Below are 19,184 nucleotides of genomic sequence, written 5' to 3'. Positions count from 1 at the left end.
GAATAATGTCTCTGGAGAATTGCTTATGTCCAGTTAGACTCTACTCTAGCTCTTGGTTGCTTCTACTGTGCAAATTATTTTCCCTATTCATGTCCCTTGTCTTCAAATGGAGAAGCAGGCATGGGAAAGTCAAATTTGGTAAGGCTAACAAATGACACAATAACAGAGTATTACTCAAACTTCAATCATGCAGGTGGCTTTTTCATAATTTCTGGTCTTGTTTATTCATAAATTTTAAAATTGACTTTGCTTATTTACATAAATTCATTTAAGCTTTGTATCACAGCTATAAATAGAAAACTAGTACCACTTGCCATAAATAGAGTCCAGCTATTAAAAATATGTAATCAATGCAATAAGAACAAAATGAGATCATTAAGTTCTAGCTGGATGTGTTGCCAATGAAATCTCTGGGACCCTGTTCTCTCTTTGCTAAAAAAAGGAAATCAGGGAGTATTAAAGGGGAGTTAAAGACATAGTATCACCAAACTAGTATCTTGACTATCAGTGATACACCTAGTAACTATTCAAATAGTTACAGGTTTCAAACAAATCATAAAAATAATTGATTCTAAGTGTTTGCTGATAGACTGGACAAGAAATGTGCCCCAGGGAATTCAATTGTGAGAGATGAGAAGGGCAAAGGGTGACTTTTCCAGCTCCCCAGAGGCTAGTGGGAAAAAAAAAGGAGGGTTAGAAAGAGAGCTCTGTGTTGGAGAAGGAACTTTAGGATAAACAAGTTTTGCTAAACACAAGGATCAGTCTTCTTGGGAATGTGGTCTATTCTCTATTACTGGAGATCTTTAAATATGAGCTAATCACAGTTCTATATATAGTGGGGCTGGTGTGATAGCTTGGCAAACAACAGAGAGCTATATGCTAGACAATTTATTTGATTTGTTGCCTTTTCTAAACTGGTCAAAATTAGATTTGTATTTAATTAATCTAAGGTTTCCTCCAGATATTTGTGCTGCTAGCATTTCCATTGGGGAATGTACATTATACCCTGGTAATTTCCTGGTCTTGACTATCTTGGGAACATGAGAATGTCTGGGCTTTCCTGAGAGAACACATTATTATCTGGTAATCTTAGTGTATCTCAGAGTTTCACAGAAAACCAACCAGCTAACCGCCAAGTCTAGAACTGATTTCAAAAGGTCTCTAGGTTGAAGATTAACCAGAGTGAGTTGGGACTTTGAGACTGGTATCCTTATAACCCTTGTACTAGTGAGACCCTATTTCATCCCAAGTATGAATTAGAGATGTCAGTGGACCCCGAATACCATTAGGAAAACAAATACCTCAACATAATTTTTGATTCATCTCTGGGGCTTCCCAATTGCATTTCAATGTTCAGATACTCCACAACAATTTCCAAAATCAAAATATGCCTTTACAGCTCACTATCTTTCATAAACATGATATTCTAAAAGTGTTATCATCACAGGAAGTATACACTAAAACTTAAATCTGCAGAAAGTCCTGGGACATTAAAAAAAAAAAAAAAGTCCTTTAGTTCATAAAATCCAATACATCTCTGGACTGCTAAGGTTCAAAAACAGTTGTTGTGAGGGACCCAACATTGAGCTAGATAAAATTTACTAGGGTTAAGTAATTATTTATTTTAAATATATTAGAGGAGCTTCTCCATGTGAGAAGTTAGTATGCTAGAATAAGTTCTGAATTAACAGAAAAGTCAACTTGGTTGTAATTTAACTAAAGTTAACTGAGCATGTAACCAGCTAGGAATGTATACTATTCTTTTAAAAATTACTTCCTGAGAAAACTAAAACCAAGTAAAATCCTAATAATACTTCCTACAATTAAGAAAGGAGAGTAAATAGTATTAAAATGTATTAGCCCTACTGAATAGAAGGATGTAGAGTTTACTTGAGGAAAATCAACTAATATGTTACATTTGAAATTGACAACACCTATTTTAAAATGTAATGGAAAGGGGTTAAAATGGACATACGGAAAAAGAAATTTTCTTGGTTTCCCTCCATGGAAAGCGAAGGACCAATGTGCGAACTCCATTGTGAACCTCAAACACAAGGACACCTTTAGAACAGACTCCAAGCAATATTCCAGTTTGTGACTTTTTCTCAGGGTGCACTCGATGAAAATGAACTCCATATTCTGTCAGCCTTTGACAGACCTGTGGGAACAATACCACACCATAGCAATGCACCTTAGTAAAGGGTGGCATACAGATACAGAAGTTGTACCATCCTAGTTTAACATGGCAAGAACAGTTTTTTCAACAAATGTGCTGAATCAAATAGATATTCACATGCAAGAAAATGAATCTTGACCCTTACTACACCCAGTATATGAAAATTAACCCCAAATGGATCACAGACCTAAATATAGCAGCTAAAGCTGTAAAGCTTAGAAAATCTTTGTGGGTGTGGGTTTGACAAAGATATCTTTAATGGGACATAAAAAACATGAATCTTAGAAGGAAGAATTGGTAAACTGAAAATTTTACTCTTCAAAAGTCAATGATAAAATATAAAGGCAAGCCACCGACTAGGGGATATATATAAAAAGCAACTGCATCCAGAATATATTAAAAAAACAGGTACTTCTCAGCGATAAGGAGACACTTAACCAGATACAAAAAGGGGCAAAATATTTTATTAGACACTTCAACAAAAAAGATATATGAATGGCAAATAATGAAAAGATGCTCAACATGAAAGTAATTAGGGAAATATAAATTAAAACCACAACGATATACCATTACTTACCTATTTCAATAGTTAAAGTGTAAAGGACTGAACATACCAAGAATTTTGAGGATGCAGAACAACTAGAAATTTCACACACTGCTGGTAATACTATGAAGCTGGACAACCACCTTAGAACATTTGACAGTTTCTTATAAAGTTAAACATACACTTACCATAGATCCCAGCAACCCTACTACTAGGTAGTTACTCAGAAGAAATATAAACCATATGTTCACATAAAAATGTGTATTTGAAAGTTTATAGCAGCTCTATATCCATCAACTGATGAAAGTGTAGTACAAAGGAAAACTACCCAGCAATAAAAAAAAAAAAAAAAAGGAAAGAAAGAAAAGAAAAAAAACCTACTGATACACACCATACTATGGATGAATCTCAGAAGTATTATTCTAAGTGAGAAGAGCCAGATACAGAAGACTACATAATACGTAATTCTTTATATGAAATTCTAAACAAGAAAAAACTATGGTCATAGAAAGCAGATCAGTAGTTGCCAAGGGCTGCGGTGGGGGTGGGGGAAGTGGACTGATTGTAAAGGGACATGAAGACACTTTTTGGTATTGGAAATGTGTTATATCAGGGGTGGGTAAAACCTTTTCTTTGAAGGGCCAGATATGGGGCACCTGCCTGGCTCAGTCCAAAGAGCATATGATTCTTGATCTCAGGGGTGTGAGTTCAACCCCATCCTGAGTGTAGAGATTACTTAAATAAATAATTAAAAAAAATATAAAGGGCCAGATAGTAAATACTTTAGGCTTTTGGGGGAGGCGTCATACGATTTCTGCTGTAACTACTCAACTCTGCTGTTGTAGTGCGAAAGCAGATAGACAATATGGAAACAAATGAGCATGGCCAAGTTCTGATAAAACTTTATTTACAAAATATGCAAGCCACGGTTTGCTAATCATTGTTCTTCATCATGATTATACAGATGGTGGTATATATATATTTCTCAAACTATATATATTTCTCAAAATTTACTGAACACTCAAAAGTTATGAATTTTATTGTATGTCAATTATGCCTCAATAAAGCATATTTGCAGAAAGATAAAAGTTTTTCAAAGGTAATGCAATATATAGCAGAAGTGTAACTTTAGAAAGGTGTATTAATGAGATTTAAAAAACCTCAGGTTAGAAGAAAGATGCTGAAGTTAAAGAGAACAGAGTAACAGTATACATTATTAGGAGTAGGGCAACCTACTGATGCATTATGCACACTACTTACACAGAGAAAGCTAATGCTCAGAAAGGTTAAACAGATTGTCCAAGTTCACACAGCTGGTTGAAACAAGAACTCAACTGCAAGACTCTCTGACTAGAAATCCCCATACAAATTCTTACCACTGTGCTAATCTGCTTTCTACCTTTGCTAATAAAAAATGACAGAATTTGATATTTATGTCCTACAAGTATAAAAATGTAATAACCAAGGGAAAATATAACTACGTAATTTAATGCCTTTAAATGTTGACTCAAACAAAACAAACCACCTTGTCTTTCATACCATAAACTCTAGATTAAAGCTGGTGTAAGTCTGTGAGTGAAACCCTTTCATAGACACTTCTAGGGCTGGGAAACTTGGCTCCCTCCAATAAGGAGCAGCAAATGGAAGGAATACTGTTACACGCTAGGGAGGTGAACCAGGAGAATGTTCTGAAAGTTTCTCTTTTCAACAGAATACTATACTTGCTATTCTTATTGGAAGTTAACATAGTACTATCTTTCCTGATCACAAACGCACTATTTGTCTGAGGTCTCAAAGAAAGCTGGTGGCAGAACTAGAATCATAAGTGAGTTTTTTCTGGCCCCCTTCCATTATGTGAATTATTAGATGTTAGTTGAAAGACCATTTTTAGAAGATATAATTGAATTTTAAGCCTTTTAAGAAAAAAAAACAGTAATTCTAGAATCAATATGAACTCGAATCCTATATCCAGTCAGTCACAAAATTCAGTTGTTACTTTATAATGCTTCTTGATATGTTTATAATGTATTTTGAGTATGGAATGGAATAAAAGCAAAGAATCCATAGCCAGATAGATATGGGTTCAAATCACTGTTTCACCCTACATACCGGCCATCGACTTGGGAACATTACATTTCCTCTTTGAGCTTCAGTTCTCTCTTTTACAAGATAACTAAAATATCATGGTTTTAGTCAGGAATAAGTGACATGAGATAATGAATAGTATCCAGTTATTGGTAAATGAGGTTTTAGATATATGTCCTCCAATATTTCTTGCTTACTTTGAAAAAGATACAAAGTTTATCATTTGTAATCTTACATACTTACCTTTAAAAATTCTAACTCTGTCTCTTTTTCAGAAGCTCCCACATAGGTATTATGTAATTTGGGTAACTCTTCTTTAACATAGGATAAGTCAAGTTTCTCCATCACTCTGGGAGGCAAATAATGTTCTAGTCTAAAATAAGACACACCATGAACCTGGAAAAGAAAATTAAAAAAAAAAAATTTTTTTTAACATTTATTTATTATAGAGAGATAGAGAGAGACAGAGACACAGAGCATGAGCAGGGGAGGGGTAGAGAGAGGGGGAGACACAGAATCTGAAGCAGGCTCTAGGCTCTAAGCTTTCAGCACAGAGCCTGATGCGGGGCTCAAACTCACAAACTGTGAGATCATGACCTAAGCCGAAGTTGGTCACCTAACCAAGTGAGCCACCCAGGTGCCCCAAGAGAATGTTTTTATAAGCAATTCTGTTTGCCTTCTTCATCCTATCTTAAAGTTCTTGCCTAAACTGAGAGGTAAGACACCAAAAAAAAAAAATTTTTTTTGTTTATTTATATTTTGAGAGAGAGTGAGAAAGAGAGAAAGCAGGGAGGTGCAGAGAGTCAGAGACTGAATCTGAAGCTGGTTCTAGGCTCCGAGCTGTCAGCACAGAGCCCAACATGGAGCTCAAACTTGTGATCTGTGAGATCATGACCTGAACCGAAGTCAGACGCCCAAAGGATGGAGCCACCCAGGCGTCCTGAAGTAAGACACTTTTATTTAGACTTCTCCCTGAGAAGTTTTAGAGGGAATGCATCAATCTTTGTCTTCCATTGTGAGGTAAAATGATTGAACTGATTAACAAGCTTAAGGAGACAGACAACAAGGGGCAAATATCACTACAGTCAGGGTTAATGTTGTGAAGGATGCTACTCGAGTCGCAGAATCTTGCCCTTGCTTCTTCTGAGATCCACTTTTTTCTGGAATAATTGGCCGTGAACATCTGTTCTCTGCACTGTGAGCTCTGTCAGGTTCTCAGGCTATTGCTGCATGGATCCATGTGGAAGGCAGAAGACCCCTTAGATCTAGATTAGGCTGGTAACCCCTGTGCCTAGTATCTATTAATTAGAAATTGGGAGAAGATATCCTGAAACTATGAAACAGGAAATTTTACATAGGAGAAAAAAAAAAAAGGAAAGCTACAATGTATGATTAAAAAAAATTTTTTTTTATGTTTATTTTTGAGAGACAGAGACAGAGTGTGAGCAGGGGAGGGGCAGAGAGAGAGGAAGACACAGAATCGAAGCAGGCTCCAGGCACAGAGCCTGACGTGGGGCTGGAACCCACAAACTGTGAGATCATGACCTGAGCCGAAGTCGGACACTTAACCGACTGAGCCATCCAGGAGCCCCTATGCTGTATGATTTTATATACAAATGTATGCAGGGAACCTGGTCACTTTGAGGTACTAAACTAGCCTCAAAAATCTCCAAATCTAAATAGCAAACACATGAACTAGGTTCAGTTCTTAATTATGTTGAGGATAAAAGTATTAATAAAAAGGTGGCCCTGGAGAAAAGCAAATCCTACCTCTGGTTGATAATCTCCATATTCAGCCTGGAGAGCCAAGGATGCCAGCAATAAAGAAGTCTCATCATCACAGTGCACCCTCTCCTCCAAGATATCCTTTCGGAGCTGAAGATAATACTGATGACAGGTCAGAGTATGTCTAGAACAATAAATGCACGCAGAAAACATGTAAACTTTATCTTGAATCTAAGGTGGTTTTTATTATTGGCCTATAAATTTAGTTCCCAAGATGGTTTATTATTAAGCTTTTTTTTTTAAATGTTTATTTATTTATTTGGGGACAGAGAGAGAGAGAGAGAGAGCGTGCATGAGCAGGTGAAGGGCAGAGATACGGGGAGAGAGAGGATCCCAAGCAGGCTGTGCTGTGAGCATGGAGCCCAACAAGGGGCTCGATCTCATGACCATAAGATCATGACCCGAGCCAAAATCAAGAGCCAGACGCTTAACTAACTGAGACATCCAGGTGCCCCTATTATTTAGCTTTTAAGGCACAAGAATTTAATAAACTATGTTGAAGGAAATATTCCTTTTATGATAATAACATTATCATTGGTCAGAATCAAATAATTCAGAAGAAGTAAATTAAATGGTCAAAAGACTAGGCACCAAAAAGAGAAAGACAGAAACTCTTGTGTACTCACTGTATAAGAGTAACATCATCCATGAAAAATTTAATCCGGAAAAACAAAGTAAAATTAACAGTGGCTTTGCTCTTTTTCTTTGGTTCTTCTTTCCATCCCTCTGGGGCCACTTTGGTTAATTTTAAATCAGGATCAACAAAGAAATATTCATTATCTAAAACAGAAAGAGAAAACATTCAGATATAATAAAATACTTTAATGTTTTCTTCTGATTCCGTCAGGTTTTTTTTTTCTTTTTTATCAGACTTGCACAAGACAGTTTCACACGAGAATAAAACCGGATTTCTAAGGAGTACGGCAAGGAACTCTGAGGCACTCCATGTGGATGGGGGCAAGATGCTAGGGCTCTGTCTTGTAAGAATGAGGGCTCTATGGGCAGACAGAACTGGCTTCAACACCACTACATCATTTACTATCTGCGGGACGCTCAATAAATTATTTAACCTTTCTAGACATCAATTTTCTTGTCTGTAAAATCAGGATAGTGCAAATTCCTGCTTTCTAGCATTGCTGTAGGGAACAAATGACCTAACGTATATAAACCACTTGGTAAAACACGTGGCATATGGTAGGCATTCAATAAATATTACCTATTATTTATTATTATTGAGCTTCCAACCGAAACCTAGGAGAAACAATACTCATCATTTTATTTCTATTTTTAATTCATTTAAATATTATTGATTTTCCAAGTAAAAATTATTCAATAAAATCTGACTTGTCCAGAATGTTTAAGAAATTAATGTATTATAAATAGAAATTCTGATTAATTATTCATGTGAATGGTGTCACCTGATTAGTCCAAAATTACAACTAGTAAAGTGACAGAACATTAGTAGGCACTAATTTAACATTTATTGGATGACTCTACCAAGTGAATTATTAGTTTTTAAGAAACAAGAATTCAAAAACTAAGTTGAAGAAAACATTTCTTTTGTGACAAAGAAGACATTATCCTGATCTTGTAGGGTTTCAGGATAATTTGATCCTTAATTGTAATTTATAGTACTCTGTTGTCTAAGCTAAGTGAAATTTTGAGGTAAATAGGAATCTAAAATATTAAAGAGTGACTTATAAATATAATGATTTATTAAAGAAGCATTTATTAAAGCCCAACTCCAAAGCAAGCAGCAGCTATGGAAATTCGAAATGATAAATAGGAATGGTTTCTTTTTAAAAAAAAATTTTTTTTTAAATTAAGTTTATTTATTTTGAGAAACACAGACAGTGTGAGTGGGGGAGGGGCAGAGAGAGAGAGAGAGAGAGAGAGAGAGAGAGAGAATTCCAAGCAGGCTCTGCACCATCAGTGCAGAGCAGGATGAGGGGCTTGAACTCATGAAACTGTGAGATTATGACCTGAGCCAAAACCAAGGGTTGGATGCTTAACCGAATGAGCCACGCAGGCACCCCTAAATGTTTTATTTTTTGAGAGAGAGAGTGCAAGCAGGGGAGGAGCAGAGGGGGCGCCGCGGGGACAGAGGATCCAAAGCAGGCTCCATAGTGATAGCAGCGAGCCCTACTGTGGGGCTTGAACTCATGAACTGTGAGATCACAACCTGAGCCAAAGCTGGATGCTCAAGACTGAGCCACCCAGGCCGACCCAATAGGAGTGGTTTCTACTGAAGCTGTGCTCTGAGCCCACTGTGAATGTTTCAAAGTTCAGTGCACATAAAGCTTAAAAAATATGTAAAATGACTCATTTGCAGTCATGTACTGAAAACATTTAAAAAAGACACTGTATATTTCTTTTTGGATAGTAGGCTGAAGAAGTTGATGTGAGTGGGGATTCAGAAACAGGATCCTGCTATATATTCAAATTCAGATTAGCAGGATACTTAATTTCTAGAGTACATATGTAGGCAATTGACATATATAATGGTCCCCAAAACAGAATAATTAAAATCCACTTTTGTATAGTGAGAGCTAAAGGAAAATCTTCATGGTCAGGTATAGAAGACGCTACAAGACACAGCTATTAAAACAGTGAACCTAATTAGGAGAAGGGAGTTCCTAACTCCTACTTCTCAATGCTGACATGTTCATGTAGTTAACATTTCCCAAAACAAGTTGGGCAATAACAAGTATGGAAGTCAGCTTGTTGCCAAGTTTCTATACTACACCCTGAACTTAAAATATCTTGGTACCTCTGAGGGTAGCTAAAGCAAACAAATGATGTTCCACTAAGCCAATGTGGGCCACAACCATATCAAACACATCTTTACATATAGTTTTGGTATCACAAGTCAGTTCCAGTCTCTGCCCACTCAGAAGCATTATGTTTACTTTTCTTCGGTTATCTTCATTCTTCCCTTTCTTGGTCTACAATTGAAAAAAAAAAAAGGAAGGACATCTATTAAAATGAATATTATAAGAATTTCAACTGTTTTTTAAAACAGTCATTACGGAAAATACTTTCTAAGAGTGACACAAATTGGTTTTATTACTTACAAGGATAGATCGTGGCAAATCCAAAGATATAAAGGGTTCAATCGTCATTTTCACAAACTCGGGGCCAAAGAAATTCTGCAAATCACATAGGTAGAATGAACAGTATTTACCATTTACTCTAGTGCTTTCCATAAAGGGAAAATAATACAATAATAATATAAACAGAAGTTCTTCCTCAGTTTCATCTTCGACAGTGATGTCAAATGTAAAGCCTTGCTTCATACTGTTTTATAAGTTTTTCTTTTTTTGGCCTTTAGATAAACTCAGATGCTCAAACACAGTGGTAGTCTTAATTACCGATGTAATACAGTTATCAAGTTCATGATAAGGATTCGGTTTAGTACTGCTAATGTGTCAAGTGATTGAACACAGTTTCATTTGTTTTAGAGAGTGATATTTAAAGTATTCTAAAACAAATCACAAAGGACAACATGTACTTGTAATTACAAAATATACATATCTATTCATAATCATGTTTTTGGAACACTGGGACACTGTATCTTTTTTCTTTTTCTCTAAATAGTGACAACTAGGGATATTAAGGCATCAGTCTTTGTCCCCAACTGCTGCCTCTAGTGAGAAAACATTGTCTCAGAAGATGGGGGAGATGGGGGAGACAAAAGTGGAGTCCACACACTGCATTTACTGCTTTTTAATCTAGTCTTTTCCTTTACCTCTTGTATATCTAGAAGTTTTGCCAAGAGTGGATAACTAGTTGAGGAAACAACTTAAACTCTAGATGGGAGTAGGATTCAGAATAGACTGAAAGCTTATGTCCAAATGGACAAGGGCTATCTTGAGGCCAAAGACAACAGGTGGTGTGTGTGCATGCGTGTGTGCTCGCGTTAATGCACATGCATGTGTTTGCACTAATGAAGGTTACCAGAGTTTTATTGGTTTTTTTTTTTTTTTTTTTGGTTTCTTCTTTGGCTTCATGGTGTGGGAATTCTATCCAATTAACCAAGTGTGGAACATGTGACAGATACCATTTAAGTAAAACTTTAACATTAAGTGCCTGTTAATACTCAACGAACCAATTGGTAGGCCACATTTTAAACGAGAATAGAAATAGAGCAGAAAAGATGAAAATGGTCTGCCGTGGGAAACACAGAATCTAATACAGATCAACTAAGGCAACAGTATATAAACAAGTTAAAGTGTGTCTGCACCAAAAGTAACAGAAAAAAATTAAAGGGAAAGAATACCATTTATGAATCTCTAATGAGCCACAGTTCTGCATTAGAACTGTGCATATATATATATATGCGCTCTTTATGCTTTATGCATGCCTTTAATTATTGGGGACCCAACTAAATTGTACAATATTCTGCCTAGTGCTTACTTTTGACAAAGGTATTGGTTCTAATCATAAATTGATGAGACCTCATTGAGTTTCTTCCTTTCAGCTTAAAATAAATTCAGTTATGTTTTATTAGAATCTAATAACTTTAAAATTGGATAATATCTTATAAAGTATGACCCAATACCACATTCTAAAAATTAGCATGAGTAAGGCACAAACTGGTTTAAAAATTGACCTAAAGTCATTTAACAGCATTATTAACAATAGAAACCAAGTCTTCGAATGTGTGGTTCAATGCAATTTTTACCCAATACTATTTCTTCTCCTTAGAAAACTATGACAGAAATTTGAATTCTCTCAACTCTAGGGCATACAAATGTGCTTTTAAGATAATTCTTTGAAATAAGCAACAAAAAACAAAACAGAATGGGGTAACACACTTTGTGCAGAGCTAAAAAGAAAAAAATTCACTCTAGATTTTATTACTTTTACTACTATTTATTTCATGTTTGAAGAGTTATTTGTGAAGGAACAATACAAAAAAAGATACTGCCTCACCTATCAAATTTATGATGATAAAAAAATGACAGTATCCAGAGTAGGTAAGAATATCGCGAAAAGGCATGATCACAGGAAGCATAAATTGGTACAAACTTTTGAGGGGCAATTCGACAATACATATCAAATGTCCTAAAAGGTGTTGGCCTTTGACTTGGCTATTCTATTGGGAGGAAATTACCTGCAAAGATTTAGCTAAAGGGATGTTCATCGGAGCGTTGCTTACAATAGCAACAACAACAAATTAGAAATATTTTTCATGTCCAATAACTGGAAACTGATTGAAGAAATCACCATACATGATAAAGGCACATAATGGAGTATTTTACAGCCATTAACAATATTATAGAAGATGTTAAATGTTCAAGATATTTTACATGAGAGAATTGTTTATTTTGAGCTTATGTTTATAAAATTATATAGGACATATGTTGAAAGAAAAATATAAACTAACTGAACATTTAAAAAATCCTCCACTGATACAAGATGCAGATTTGTTCCTTTTGTCTTTGAATATTGTAATATAAAGATATGATACTTGGAACTAATGTAGTCATCTTTTGACTACAAAATAAATTGCTATCAAAATTCTGAAAATGGCAGAGCAGAAAGTTTGAATGCATTTCATAACATTCTTGAGCTTCTGAACCAACATTTAGTTCTCTATTCCTGATCTTGGTTTGTGGGATAATAAATTTCTTAATATTAAAAGATAATCTCCTACATTGCTGAATAAATCTAGGTGACTTTAAGGATCATGAATATACTTTTAAAATATACAGTTATTATAAATCCATTTAATGTTATTCTAAAAATGAAATCATGAAAACAGCTAAATATTTAACATCAACCAATATGTTACCAACCAACATAACCATAACACCAACCAATCTCCTAATTATTTAACACTAATAGATTAATATGGGATTTCAATTTCATCTACAGGCAACTTTAGGACACCTATAGAATTCAAAAAGTATTTTGCATACTATTTCCCTGTAAGACCAAGTTTATTTATTTTATTTTTTTTCCATAAATAAATTTTATTTATTTATTTATTTATTTATTTATTTAATTTTTTTTAAATGAAATTTATTGTCAAATTGGTTTCCATACAACACCCAGTGCTCATCCCAAAAAATGCCCTCTTCAATACCCATCACCCACCCTCCCCTCCCTCCCACCCCCCATCAACCCTCAGTTTGTTCTCAGTTTTTAAGAGCCTGTGAGACCAAGTTTAAATGCAGTAATCTGAGAATTAACTTACCCTCAGTTTTCTTTGGGTCATGGCTGTTTCAAGGGCCATTTCTCTTAAGGGATCCCTGCTGATGTCAAGCATAGAGGCTTTGATTGTGTCTCCTGGATACAGGCTCAACCGAGACTGTCTAAGGGCCATTCTGGCTTGCAGCTGCATCATTTCTTCTTCTTGCCGTTTTAGCATAATCTCTTGATTAATTAAGTTGCCTTCAAGGGGTGTTTCATATTGTCTACTATATAGAAAAGAGAAAAGGGTTGGGAAGAAAATAATTATTTTAAGTCCAATCAAGGAAAAAAAAAACATGTTAAGTAAGGTATCGAGAATTTACACAGATTTTATTTTGTCATCTCAGAATAACCCGTGAAGTAACATTTCAATCCTACTTTTTTAATGTATCGATATAGTATGCTGCCCCATTTTCACTGGATAGATCTATATGTTCCACCTCTTCTCTGAACATTCTAGCATCCTCTGAACACTGCTTCCACTGCGATTCTCTTCAGATGGGGCTGTTTTATTCTTAGAGTCCTGTATGTACCACTGGGCCTGGAAATGGGATAGAGATTCCCCTTAATTCTTCTATCAGCTTCCTGACCCTTGTTGACCTACAACAGCCCCCAGCCTCCCTGAAGTACATGCTATGAAATCACTCAATCCACTGCTCTGCTTTGTTGTAGATATTTATTGTCCTATTGATCAACACTCCCTTATTCATTAAAGATTTAAGTGCCTGACTCAGTCCTCTTCTCCACCAGTGCTCCTGTCATCATTTAAGGTGGTGTCACATAGACTGAGGAGTCCTCCAGCACTCTGGCCTCCTCCACTTCTGCCAGCCATCTACTCCCATGGTCATGCTGCCTATAAACAATAACTGTCTATTTCTATCCTCCAATGGCCTCTCCATATAATCCCTTCTTTTTTTGTCTTTTTTTTTCTTTTTAGCTCACTACTTCGAATACCCTTCTTCAAATAATTCATTGACTCCATCACTTTCTGTTATCTCTTTGCCCTTATCCTGCTTGAATTCCAAAGCCCATTATTAAAATCACCCCTTTGCAAACAATCTCAACTCTCCTGAAACTGCAGAACCATGCTGACTGATCTCATTGGGCTCTCAACACTGCCTGGTAACTCATTTTCTTATATCTTCTTCCTTCCCTTTTCTTTTCAAAGCTCAGATACTCTCTCCTTCTCTACTGATGACCTTTCCCCAGTTGTCTTGGTGAAATAAGAAGCAATCAGGAAGTAACTTCCTCATCCTTCTACCACCAAACTTTCCACATCTACGTCCATATATTCTGCCTTCTCTTCTGTTACAACGATGGATCTCCTGCACACTCACATGGGCCCAATACCTCTACTGTGCATAAAATTCCACCCCCTCTCCTACTCAAAGACTTTGCTCCTGCAATTATCCCCTCACATGCATTGTACGCTATGTTATTTTCATTAGTATACAAAAATGATATACTATTTCCTACTCAGAACAGAAAATCCTCCTTTGGTTCTACAACCCCTTTTGGACTCTATCCCATTTTTTTTTCCTGCTGTCTTTTAGAGTAAATCTCTTCAAATTATTTAAGCTTTATCCCTACTTCATCTCCCAGTCTCTTAGACTCAAACCAATGGTTTTAGTCCCTACTATTCCACCGAAGCTGTTCACAAAAATGACTGACCTCTATGCTGTCAAAGCCAAAAGATAGTTATCAATTTTCATTTTACTTGACCTCTAAGTGCCAAAAGATATAGTTGCTCAGTCCTTCCAATTCTTAAAACATTTCCCATTGGGAAGTCCATGCTCTTTTTATTTTCCTTCTACTTTAGTGGCTCTTCCTCCTTAGTCTCTTTTGCTGGCTCCTCCTTCGTTTATAATCTAGTGTTTAGACTACAACAGCCCTCAGCCCTCCAGATTTTCCAAGTCTCCATATATACTCCATACCTACATGATCTCATCTAATTACATGGCCTTAATTACTTTACATTTTCCTATAACCCAGTCTCTCCTCTGAATTCTAATTCTATTTGCCTACGTGAGTGTTTTACTTGGATGTTAATATCCATCCTTAGGTTAATATGTCTCAAACCAGATTCTTGATATTTCTCCCCCATGTGGAAGCTTTTTTCAAACTGGTTGCTTACAACACAACTGGGAATCATTCTTGATTCCTCTATCTTGCAAATCCCATGTCCAACTGAGTAGCAAATCCTGTAGGCAGAACCTTGAAAATATCTGTATCTGAGTCTTCTCTATCACCAACATACTAGTCTGTGCTGTATCCATCCAAATGTACTACTATCATTGTCTAACTGGTCTCTTGCTCTAATTTGTTCTTCACAGAACAAAACAGAGTAATCCCATTAAAATGTAAATTAGATCTAGGTTTTCAAGCCATCCAATGGCATCCCATTAAACTTAGAATAACATCTAAAGTATTCACCTAAGTTTCTGAGGTCTGACATGATTTGGGTCCTGGTTACCACCCACTCTGCCCCCTTCACTCATCCTGCTGCACCCACACTGTCCTTCCTGTATTCCTCTAATAGTCTAACATGCAACACATCTCCCATACCTCTACTTCCTCAAGGCCTCTACTTTTGTAATTTCTTTTGTCTGGAAGAAACCCTCTGCCTCCTGATATCTGCATAGTTCACACTGTCCCTTAAAATAGTTTTCTCTTCAAATGTAACCCTTTGGAGAGGACTTCTCTAATTGCCCAACCTATGTAAAATAGAACTTGGACATCACACCCCTGCACTCTCTATCCTTTTAGCCTGCCTTCTCTTTGTTTTTTTTTTTTTAATGAAATTTTCAATGAAAAAAAAATTTTATTATTGGGGCACCTGGGTGGCTCAGTGGTTAAGCATCCGACTGTTGATTTTGGCAGAGGTCATGATCTCATGGTTGTGAGATGGAGCCCCACATGTCAGGTTCATGCTGGGTGTTGGAGCCTGCTTAAAATTCTCTTTCTTCCTCCCTTTGCCCCTCTCCCGCTTGCATGTATCTGCTCTCCCTTAAACAATTTTTTAAATTATAAAAGTGTAGTTGATATACAGTGGTTTATTAGTTTCAGGTGAACAACATAGTGATGTGACAATTCTATATTATTCAATCTTACCACATTGTCATCACCATACAACATTATTAACAATATTCCTAAGTATATTCCCAACCCTGTATTTTTCCTTTCTGTGACTTATTTATTTTATAACTGGAAGACCATACCTTTTAATCCTCTTTATCTAATCCTCCTTCATCCCTTCCCACTTTGGCAATTAACAGTTTGTTGATTAGTAAGTCTGTTTGTGTTTGTTCATTGGTTTTGATTTTTAGATTCCATATATAAGTGAAATCATATGGTATCTGTCTTTCTCTTATTTCACTCAGCATAATACCCTCTAGGTCCATCCATGTTGTCGCAAATGGCAAGATCTCATTCTCTTTTATGGCTGGGTAATATTTCATTGTGTGTGTGTGTGTGTATGAGAGAGAGAGAGAGAGAGAGAGAGAGAGAGGGAGAGAGAGAGTGTCCCCGTGTTTTCTTTACCTATTCATCTACTGATGGGCACTTGGGTTGCTTCCATCTTGGCTATTATAAATAATGTTGCAATAAACATATAGGTGCATATATGTTTTTAAATTTGATATTTTAATTTTCTTTGGGTACATATCCACTAGTGGAATTATTGAATCATATGATAGTTCCTTTTTAATTTTTTGAGGAACCTCCACACTGTTTTCCACAGTGGTTGCACCATTTTACATTCTTAGCAACTGTGCCTGAGGATTCCTTTTTCTCTATATCCTCGCCAATGCTTGTTTCTTATCTTTTTGATTTTAGCCATTCTAACAGGTATGAGATGATATGCACTGTGGTTTTTAAATTGGGTTATTTGGCTTTTTTTGGGGGGAGGGTTGAGTTGTATAATTTCTTTATATTTTAGCCATGATCCCTTATCAGATATTTTCATATAAATATTTTCTCCCATTCAATAGGTTGACTTTTCATTTTGTTTATGGTTTCCTTCTATGTGCACTCTCTATCCCCTTAGCATGCTTCATTTTTCTTCAAAGCACCATCATTATCTGATTTTTTTTTTTTTTTTTTTTTATGGTCTTGTTCATGGCTTTATCTACAGTACCTAAAAGTTGCCAGTACATGGTAGGTTCACAGGAATCATTTCTTGAGCAAATGACAGAATATAATATTATGGCTCTCTCACTTAAGGGGGTCAAGTATAATAATAAGAATTTGAATCTAGACATTTTAACTCACACCTGTTATTTTCATCAACTATATTGGCCTTCTTGTTCAAATTATTTTATACCACAGCTACAAACAGGTAGCCAAAATGACTAATTATCATTTAATCTCTCTCAACACAATATCTGGTTGAAGTTCCTATAAAGGCTAAAAAGTTTGAGACCAAAAAAAAAAAAAAACAAAAAAAACAAAAAAAAACCCAAAATAAAACAAAAATAAAGACAAAGCAAACAAAAGAACAAAACTAAGAAAATCTGGATCATTTAGGAATGAATAAACAGGTTGTTTTAAGTCAGAAAAACAGGCTACCATGTCAAGCAAATAGGTTCAGAAGCCATGGGAATTGTACTACGTATAAACTGAACTTTGTAAGTTAACACAGAAAAAACTTAGAGATGTTCTTTGGAAAATAGCTTTGAATATCCTTTTTGGTCACTGAAAGACACTTTTGATAACTCAGAATCAAAAAATTACTCATTCTGCTGCATCTGACTCATAGTTTCCTGTTAATTTCCCCCCACCCTTTACGATACAAATCAATAGACTGCCTGGATCTGTTTTTCCATTTAATTCTAGCTAAAGGGAATGGACATTTTTATAAAGAAGCATGCAACATGTCAAAATACAACACTATTTATAGATCTCACAAATATATGACCTAAAGAACAAAACAGGACCTCCTAATTGTGTGCCAGCATGCTAAGGATGTTATCAGAAACCTTTGTATACATTCAGAAAATTCTGTGCTTGAATAAGGAATTTAGAGTATTTTAGTTAATGTGTTTTCCTGTGGGCAGAAAAAGAGGGTGAGACTTGTCTAAAAGAAGTTGAGTTTAGCATATTACATCAAGTTTAATATATACAGACTTAACAATCTACTTCTTGAAATATTTTTTATTATGTTTTCATCTAATGGAGATGCTATGGATGCTACATGGAGTTTTTTTCTCCTCTTAAAGTATGAACTAAAAGATAGTTTATCATTAGAACACAATTTTATAAGCTAAAGTGGCCTTAAAATTAACATCCCCTAAAAATAAAATCAGTCAGAACTAAGGTTCTCTCATAATCTTTTGAGGTAACTCACCAAGAAAATTGAAATAAGGCTCACAAAATGACTTAATTTTATTTGGAGGAATATATTTTTAAATAACTAACAAATGAACTGTAAAATCAATTAATTTTTAAATCATAAGCTTAATAATTCTCCTGTTGTTATCTTTACTCATGCTTTTCATCAACCTAAAGGGCATCATACTATTAATATAAATTTTCTCCAAATTAAATATATAGATAGGAGTGACTCCCTCAATTCATCATAGAGCTTAGTGCATTTCAATATTTGCTTCTTACTGCTGTTCATCTCCAAATGCTTTTGTGTCTTTAAGAAAATGTATAATACCAAACATAAATCTTTTTGTCTCTTACCTCTTTGTTCAAAATTACTAAGTCGGGGTCTCACCACATTGGGGTCTTATTAATATAAAATTCTATTATGCAAATATAACACAGCTTTAGGTAAATGAATACTTATTAGAGCTTTCCTCAAAGTAAATAAAGTATCATGGACTATCTTAAAAAAGCATAAGAGAGAAGAGAAAAAGACATAAATTTAATAAAAAATGGAATGCTGAAAGGAATTACTTTAGTGCAATGTAATTAATTGCTTGGATTCTAAACCCTAGATAAATTGTCTGCTTTAATCACATGGCTAGGGTTACCTGGTCTATTAATAGTTTACGGGTGTGAAACAGTGTCTACCAGAATTAATTAGCTTACGGGCAAGTTTCTGTTAATCTCCAAATGATTCTTTTGTATATGGTGGCACTTGAACTAAACGAACTGAGGTATCAAATTTAAAAGGATTTGCATGGTTTCTAAGTAAATTCTAAAGCAACCTTTTTATAAATTTCAAATTAATGTTTAACATTAACAATATGCTTTATTCATGTAAGGGAACTGTGCACATGTGAAAAGGATACACAGCAATATATTCACTACTGGTTTGACACTTTTTGCTTTAAACAAAGTAAATCAATATACAGCTATGATACTACCATCCTAAGCCCAACACATGAATAATACCTAACACCTTATTAGAAAGTCGACCATTTCAGTATGAAAATGAACTCTAAACAG

At 35.4% G+C, this 19,184-nt stretch overlaps 1 protein-coding gene across 5 annotated transcripts in view; it reads right to left on the bottom strand.

Moving 5' to 3' along the window:
- The window catches only part of PTPN13 (protein tyrosine phosphatase non-receptor type 13), a 228,140-nt gene that overhangs the window by 66,969 nt on the left and 141,987 nt on the right, over positions 1 to 19,184 (bottom strand). For all 5 annotated transcript variants that reach the window (XM_049630820.1, XM_049630821.1, XM_049630823.1 and 2 more), the window contains 7 exons: positions 12,793 to 13,015; positions 9,665 to 9,739; positions 9,361 to 9,535; positions 7,217 to 7,370; positions 6,576 to 6,714; positions 5,049 to 5,201; positions 1,976 to 2,158 (listed from right to left, as the gene is read on the bottom strand). In XM_049630820.1, the coding sequence (XP_049486777.1) occupies positions 1,976 to 2,158; positions 5,049 to 5,201; positions 6,576 to 6,714; positions 7,217 to 7,370; positions 9,361 to 9,535; positions 9,665 to 9,739; positions 12,793 to 13,015 (1,102 nt within the window). The remainder of the gene's footprint in view (positions 1 to 1,975; positions 2,159 to 5,048; positions 5,202 to 6,575; positions 6,715 to 7,216; positions 7,371 to 9,360; positions 9,536 to 9,664; positions 9,740 to 12,792; positions 13,016 to 19,184) is intronic.

The sequence above is a fragment of the Panthera uncia genome, chromosome B1 (genome assembly GCF_023721935.1).
Source record: "Panthera uncia isolate 11264 chromosome B1, Puncia_PCG_1.0, whole genome shotgun sequence".
NCBI lineage: Eukaryota > Metazoa > Chordata > Mammalia > Carnivora > Felidae > Panthera > Panthera uncia.
The sequence above is the reverse complement of the archived record's forward strand: the minus strand, read 5'-3'. Positions and strand labels throughout refer to the sequence as shown.